General features: G+C 37.9%; 1 protein-coding gene across 1 annotated transcript in view; it reads left to right on the plus strand.

Moving 5' to 3' along the window:
- Positions 1-306: 306 nt before the first annotated feature.
- Positions 307-8662, plus strand: part of LOC127862728 (phosphatidylinositol 3-kinase regulatory subunit gamma-like) — a 9897-nt gene continuing 1541 nt past the window's right edge. Inside the window, exons 1-7 of the mRNA XM_052401987.1 lie at positions 307-472; positions 3629-3786; positions 5522-5697; positions 6160-6285; positions 6497-6612; positions 7206-7382; positions 8523-8640. Coding sequence (XP_052257947.1) covers positions 3666-3786; positions 5522-5697; positions 6160-6285; positions 6497-6612; positions 7206-7382; positions 8523-8640 — 834 coding nt within the window. The 5' untranslated portion in view covers positions 307-472; positions 3629-3665. The remainder of the gene's footprint in view (positions 473-3628; positions 3787-5521; positions 5698-6159; positions 6286-6496; positions 6613-7205; positions 7383-8522; positions 8641-8662) is intronic.

Here is an 8662-nt window from a genome sequence, read left to right on the forward strand (position 1 = left end):
TTGTTATATTTACCGACTTCGTTACATATGCAAATTTAATACATGCATGCTGTATTTTGGAGCACACGTTCTGAAGTGTTTAATCCTTATTTTAATCATTCAAATAATTTCAAATACTATGCAACCTAATTTTCAGATTAATTTAGTTTTACACCCCCCCTCTTGCCACCCGAAAGGCGAACAAAATGTCAAAAATAAAGAGCATATGGTGTTAACCCAGGCATATATACGATCGGTTGTCTCTTCCTAGTGAAGTGTGCAGGTATGCGATAAACCTAATGCGGTAAGTTGATAGCTTTCCATGTACACATGATGTGATCATACATATCTGTCTAACAAAGAGAACCCAGTGGATGTTTTTGCGTTTCATAACTACGAGCAGATCAGTGGGTAAAAGTGAGCAATACAGATAATACACTCGATGTAAAGAAATCTGTAGATAAGCTGGAATACATTCAATAACATTATGTCAGTAAGTATATTTGAACGTTTATTGTTTGCATATCTTATGTTCACACAAATTCCTCAATTTAAAAGTATTTGTTCACCCATTTTTTATTCTGAACAATGTCTTAAAATGAATATGCTACCACATATGTACTATTTGGAATATTTTTAAATGATAACAAGGAAACAGCTATAAGAAAATTTGCTTTCCCATGTAGCGCTGATTATATTTGACCATGGCACCTTGAAGCAACAGCTAAAGCTCTATAATGACACCACGATGGCTTTTAATTTTACGGGATATCTTAAACGCTATACTGGCAATACACGCTTTTTAACCAGGTTTTCCGAAGGAAAAAACTGGTTATTAGATTGGCGAATGCGGGCGGGCTGGCTGGCTGGCTGGCGGGCTGGCGGGCTGGCTGGCGGGCTGGCGGGCTGGCGGGCTGGCGGGCTGGCGGGCGGGCGGAACAAGCTTGTCCGGGCCATAACTATGTCGTTGATTGTCAGATTATAAAATCATTTGGCACATTTGTTCACCATCATTGGACGGTGTGTCGCGCGAAATAATTACGTCGATATCTCCAAAGTCAAGGTCACACTTTGAGTTCAAAGGTCAAAAATGGCCATAAATGAGCTTGTCCTGGCCATAACTATGTCATTCATTGTGAGATTTTAAAATCATTTGGCACATTTGTTCACCATCATGGGACGGTGTGTCGCACGAAAGAATCACGTCAATATCTCCAATGTCAAGGTCGCCACGACTAAAAATAGATTTTTTTTAAAACAAACTTACAAAGGGGGTTAATTTTGTTTGTTCATTTCAAAAGTTCAGTTTGAGTTTTCTCCCTTTATCAGATTTTTTTCCACAATGAAAACCTGGTTTTGTGACAATTTTGTCCCTTGTTATTTGCTTGTTTTAATATAATTTTCATTTATTCGTTTTGGAATCTATGCCATGTTCATTAAAAAACATTGGCTACATGTGAACATGTCCCTTTAAATTGTGAACTTATGTGCTGATTTGATTCATGAAAACATTTTTTTCAAAAATAATAAAAGTTATATTTAAAAGTTAATTAGTGACGTAACATAGTCGCCCATAATTCGTTATAGTCAACGACGTTTTAATACAGGATATGTGCACTCTTAAATGTTAAACGGTAGAAAAGTAAAGAACATAGCAGAGAAGGATAGTCGTTACTGAAAATTATTTCTGCCTTTGTAACATTGGTATTGTTTGGACGTAGCGTTCCCTTTATGTAATAATCATAATGTGGGACGAACTATTCATATGAGTCGCGTTCTGAGAAAACTGGGCATAATGCATGTGCGTAAAGTGTCGTCCCAGATTCGCCTGTGCAGTCCGCACAGTGTCGTCCCTGATTAGCATGTGCGTCCCTGATTAGCATGTGCGGACTGCACAGGCTAATCTGGGATAACACTTTACGCACATTTATTAAGCCCAGTTTTCTCAGAACGCGAAAGTGTTGTCCCTGATTAGCCTGTGTGGACTCCACAGGCTAATTTGGGACGCGGAAATATATATTGTCGAAGGGAAGTTCAGTAGTTCACTGCATCGCGCTGTTATCTTTTGGCTTTTAATATATTTTGTGCTCGTGGGTAAATGAATAAATGCATGGATATTTTATTGAGCGGACACTAAGCAACATTATACTATAAATGTGTATATGAAGGCATTCATGTCTGAGTTAATGCTTTGCTTTCATGAGCGAATGACATAAACTTACCATACTTTTCACGTAATACAGTGTTCATTTGTTGACTTATCAAACTCATATTCTATGCGTCAAGTAATAATTTGTTTGTCCAAAAATAATGACCGAATGAACTTGATTTGCTGTAAGGTTACTAATACAACCACGTACAAGAGAATCACGGTTTAATTCCCACAATACATGATGGGTTTTACCTACCATGACATGACATGCAGCTTTCAAAATAGCCGGACTAATTATAGTAACGAAATGGAGTCTGTCATAATAGTTTTACCTAAATAAAGGATATTTATTTGTTTAATAACATAAACAAGTTTTCTCAGTGAAGTGAGAAAATACATATGTTCACGAGCGATTGCGCTGGTGTAAATTTCTCAAGTTACTGAGAAATTATTTTACGGATTTACCCCGAAAGCAGTCACTTTTTATTGCGTTTGATTATTTTTCTCATAAAAGCAATTTTTATTACTGTTTTTTGCGTATTTTTATCCCAATGATGTTTACTGTAGTAACTGGATTAAGAAATTAACATTCCAGCGGCATGTTGGATTTCAATGAATATTTGCCGTTGATTCAAAAGGTAATTTGTTGGGACTGCTTCTGGCGATCGATTGGTCATTGTCGGCTCAGGTATTACTAAGAAGTTCCCCGAGTACTCCTAAATTTACTACAAAGTATCCGGGGTACGGAAAATATATCTAATAAGTACCCCATAGTATGACCAGGTGCATTTAAGCTTATTTCCGTACCCGGGGTACAATGTAGTAAACTTAAGAGTACCTGGGGTACTTTTGTGTAGTACCTCAGCCAAAAACGACCAATGAACAGCCGCTGACTTTGACAACAGGACTACGGCCGTCTTAGTTTGAGTCGCCCTGACCAGAGCAGAAACAAGGTATTCTGAACAGTGACATGACATGCATCAAACCTGTATCTAAACTTAATTTAACATTTAAAACATTAGTCTCTAGTCAGGCAATCATGAAACAAATCATGAATTTATGTTCATTATTTCATCACTAGGCATTATATAAATTATCATATTCATACTCGATATCACCATCGTTATCACAACCATCATTTTCATCGCCGTCGTTGTCATCATCAGAAGCAGTATCAAAGCAACAGTTTCTTCATCATCATCATTGTCATAAGCGTCGTTATCATCATCATCATCATCATCATCATCATCATCATCATCATCATCATCATCATATTCATATTCATATTCATCATTATTATCATCATCATCATCATCATCATCATCATCATCATTATCATTATCACCACCATCGTCATCATCGTCATCATCGTCATCATCGTCATCAACATCATCATCATCATCCATCTAAGCATCTTCATCACCAAACCAACAAGTTTCTCATTTAAAACAATAGCATCCCATTCATGACTTATTTTTGTTCCTCTCCTTTATCCAGCTCGACTTCGAAGACGAGCCCGTGGACTTGGGTCAATATGCCTGGTACTGGGGCGAGACTCACCAGGAGCTCGTGCGTCGCGAACTGTCACGTGCGCCAGACGGAAGTTACCTCGTGCACCACACGGGCGATATCGAATTTCACATGCTGGCGGTCAAGTATGGGTTTGATACTTCATATTGAGTGCCGACAGCTCTTTGTTTGTTATCGGCATAGCTACTGATATATTTATCGACAGCTCTTAAATGGGTTACCGAATGTAACCTCTTTTATTGTTTTTTAAGTTGTCAGGTATTTAATGTTCAACTTCTTTGGTTGTTTTATATTATACATTCAAAAGCCTAGTTTCTTTATTAACAGTAACAAACAATAATAAACTAGTCTTAAAATCTATAATTTTCGGTCCAACCTTCTACAAGTAAACGTAAATTGATGATTTTTAACAACGTCGTCATATATTGTTATGAATCATCACACTTCACAATGTTCGATTACGTGCATCATGCTTCTTAAGTAGCGCGGATTATATTTTGCCATTTTCATTTGATTAGCTAGAAAGTTAAAACAAAACAAATGAAGAATTAAGTTGTTTCATCATATGTGTTTTGTTCTGAGAAAACTGGGCACGATGCATGTGCGTAAAGTGTTGTCCCAGATTAGCCTGTAAAGTCCGCACAGGCTAATCAGGGACGACACTTTCCGCTTCAATGGTATTTTTCGTTTAAAGGAAGTCCCTTTCTACCGAAAATCTAGTTTTAGCGTAAAGTGTCGTCCCAGATTAGCATGTGCAGTCCGCACAGGCTAATCTGGGACGACACTTTACGCACATGCATTATGCCCAGTTTTCTCAAAACGCGGCTCATATTTGTGGCGTATTGTATGTTGTTCATTCTTACCAGGTCTACAGTGTACATTTTGCATTTTATTTTGAAAACATACGATTTTGGAGAGTTTTAATGAAACATTTAACGGGATTTTTCTGTTTCATAAGTAATATTTATACATATCCGATTTAACCTTGCAAACTACATTTCATTCAAATCGTATTCTATAAGAAACAGAGCTAGGAGGAAGAGTCAAATATCAGTCTTGATCGCATCGCTTTTTTACGCTGACGTAATAAATACAATATTAAACCCACACAGCATGACATTCAAAAGCATTAATAATTGTTGAGATACACATGTCCGCATATATAAAAACACAAATTCAGTAGATAAGATTTTGCTGGTTCAGTACAGTACACAAAAGCATTGTTTCATTTTAAGTATATGCGTTAAAAAATATTTTAAGAGTGCACTCTTACCCAAAATCGCGTCTTCCTGCTTACACTGACATTTTCATTATTGTGTTTCATGGTTGATTGAAAGACCTTTGTATTGCTACTATTGGAACACTTAAATATGAGGAGCAAATTAATGAGTGTGCTTATTTAAGCTTCCGTGTTGCTTGTTTTGTATTTGAGAGCTTATCTCATGAAATAGTTGCTGTTATCTATGTTCTCACCTATCAGCTTACACAATTACAGTTACATATTTATATAAAATAAGTTTTTATCGTCGTTATCCCGTTACACTTCCGGGATACAATACGAATACTTTTATAACATGACAAGCTCAATGTTACGTTGCTAAATGGCACAAACAGCAGCACGATTTAATTATAATAATTTTAAAATAATGTGTCTGCTTTAGTGAGAATGGACAAAATGTTTACTCTGTCGATGCTGATCTCTATGTTATCGGAACTGAATGTTATCTCAAAATCGACATTATTTCGGTCAATTTTTAATTTATAAAAATCGTCCGATGTCATGAAAATTGAAGTCACAACTTATTTGACCTAACCCTGTAACGATAAGCTGCGAGTAAAATACTAATTTCCTCGCGACAGGGTCGGGGATGATATCGTTTAGGCAGCCTATCTACTGTCGGGACGGGCTGGTGGGTTTCACGGAGCCCCTCGGCTTCGAGTCGTTCGAGGACGCGCTGGAGGCTTACACGGAGAGCCAGACGGAGACCCATGACACGCTGAGAAATCCCCTGCCCAAACCGGACTTCTCGAAGCTGGTAAAACAACACGTACAGTTTTACACTTTAACACTTAGATACGCACTTTTAACCGTGCGCAGTAGCTTAAAAAATCTAATTAAATTAAAACATCTCTTACTAGATTCAAGTTTACAATCTTCATTTTACATCTAAAAGGTACTGATGAGAAGCAAATAGCATAAAACCTGAACAGATTGCGAGTTACTGGCAGGCTGTTCTGGTTTTATTGTAGTTGCATATAGCCATTTTCACTTTGATTCTGAATGGGGAGAGGTTAAGTCGGCGATTGCACCAGATGAGAGTTGATTTTCGTTTAGGAGAGAATATATTCAAACGAAACATTTTATATAAGCGGAAAGTGTCGTCCCTTATTAAGCCTGTGCGGACTGCACAGGCTAATCTATGATGACCCTTTACGAACATTATTTAAGTCCAGTTTTCCTAGAACGAGGCTTAGTTGGTTGTGTTGTTTTTTCACAGCGCGAGACACACACGACAATGAAGCCCGTTCAGCTGCTGAAGAGACTCCGAGACACGCACGGCCTTCTGGGTCAGCGGATAGATGAACTGGTCAACGTGGAAGGCTGTATTGAGAGACTTGAACAAGTAGGTGTAGCTGTATCAAGAGTAGCCGTTTGCAGCTTTATTGAAAAAGTGCAGTGTAAAGCGCATGTATTGTAATGTTGAGGTATCTCGAGAACGTGAATACTGAAAGACAACGTTATAATGAAGCTTGGTTGAATAAAGAAAATGAAAACAGGCACTTATATACGTGTGTATTGTTAATTCTGTTTACAAGCTCTTTTTAATATGACAGGAAATCGAGGAGAAGAGCAAGTCGACGGAAGCGTACGGCGTGCTGATCAAGGTCGTATCTAAGCAACTGGAGAAGACGAATGAACTCACGAGCTCGTCCAGCGACAGGCTGGATGAGTAGGTGTTTGCTTGTACTAGTATTTGATCCTCGTTCTGGGTAAACAGGGCTAAATACATGTGCGTAAAGTGTCGCCCCATATTAGACTGTGCAATCCGAACAGGTTAAGCAGGGACAACACTTTTCTGCTTTCGTTTTTCGTTTACATTACTACAACACAAAAACCGAACATACATTAAGCCATGTTTTTCCAGAACGAGGCTCTAGTATTTCTTGCGCTGGTGTGTCTTGTGCGAAACTGTTAAGTGTGTGACAACCTGAATAAGAATTAAGCAAATAATACTAGTAAACTAATTCCAAACATACATGCGTCAATCTCTGTAGTTTATAATGTAACATGCGCGTGGCGAAGTTCTTTTGCAATAGTGTAAGGGGACTCGTTCAGGGATTGTAACTTTGACAATTTTCTAAATTAACACCGATTCAAAACATAAAATAACTATTTACTTTTTAAAAGGAAGAGAATGACACTCACGACATACACACATACTGAAAATATGAACCTCCCTGCACATGCTGGTCTGGGACGACACTTGAAGTACTTGCACAATTACCTTTCAAGGTGTAAGATTTAAAGTGATGCCATTGACAGGATCAACAACAACTGCACGGCACTCACCAAGCGACTGGAAGGTCTGCGACAAGAGCAGACGGCAATTGAGAGAGAGCGTACTTCACTGATGACAGAAAGGAACGAACAGTCCAAACTGTCCACACGTTGTCTAGATGGAATCAGAGATCTGGAAAACGAGATACAGAAAATCAAAGAGTAAGTCGTCTTTGACTGAACAAACAATTCAAATAAAGTAGAAAATAATACACTTTTTTTCGCAAATCTCAGCCTACATTCGAACATTTTTTCGGACAGCTGTCTCAACTATGGTTCAGTGTATGCGCTTGTGTAGGTGTTTCCGTCCAATTTTATCCAAACGTTATCGTCGGCATTTATCGGGCATATAGAGCCCAAGTTAGTTAAATAAAATTCGCAGCATCTCTGTTATTTGCATCTCATTATAGGACACGAGGTATCGGTGCGTTTTTTATAACAATATGTTATACTGTGTGTTCACTCCAAGGACATTTTTCAAGTCATAGCTGTGCTAGATATTGACTTAGTATTACAGGGACAAGTTCGAGTTCTCTTGTAACGAGAGTTTTATCTGTTATTGCATGGGTATTATCGAGTTCTCGTTCAACACGATGTTGATCTTTTATTGCATGACAATATCGACATCTCGTTTTACGATAAAAACAATCTTTTTGTATTGACATTATCACATTCTTGTGCTACGAGCTGTTATTGCATTGGCATGAACGAGATCTTGTTTACGCGATGTTGACCTTAAAATGCATCAATTGACCTTTTCGGGTTCTCTTTTTACGAGCTGTTGACTATTATTTCAATGAAATTATCGAGTAAGGAAGCGTATATGTATGGAAGAGTATATGGTACACCCTGATGCTGTGATGATGTCAACATTCTATGACGGCATGATAAGAAAAAGGTATCATGGCGTACAAAAAAAAATCGTGTCGACTAAAACTATGATGGTAAGTCATGTTCACAAGAGCATGACGCCCAAAATTATGTTGATTTGTCGACTTAGATCATGTCGACTAAATATTTTTTCGGGAAAAACCGGAAACATTTACGTCGAGACTTTAACTTATTTTCGTTATGGCGAGTAAAATAAGAGGGAAAACCCTACAAAACTATGACGACATACCATGTTATTTCACAGTAAGTCGATATAAACTAATCCGGAATGACCATATTATTGGGGTGTACCATATACGCTTCCGTACATATACGCTTCCAAACTAGAACTCTCGTTATATTTGTTGTTGATGTTTGTCTGAGCGTCATTATCAAGTTCTTGGTGCATGAGATTCTTTACTTTTATTGCAGTGACATTATCGAGTTCTCGCTGTACGAAAACTGCATGGACACCATGATGCTATTTATAGATCATCTGCTGGCGTCTGACGTCACTGAATTCGCACAGAAGGTTGAGGAGTATAAACATGTTTAGTTAAACTACTAAAAAT

This window comes from Dreissena polymorpha, chromosome 16, assembly GCF_020536995.1.
Source record: "Dreissena polymorpha isolate Duluth1 chromosome 16, UMN_Dpol_1.0, whole genome shotgun sequence".
Taxonomy (NCBI): Eukaryota; Metazoa; Mollusca; class Bivalvia; order Myida; family Dreissenidae; genus Dreissena; species Dreissena polymorpha.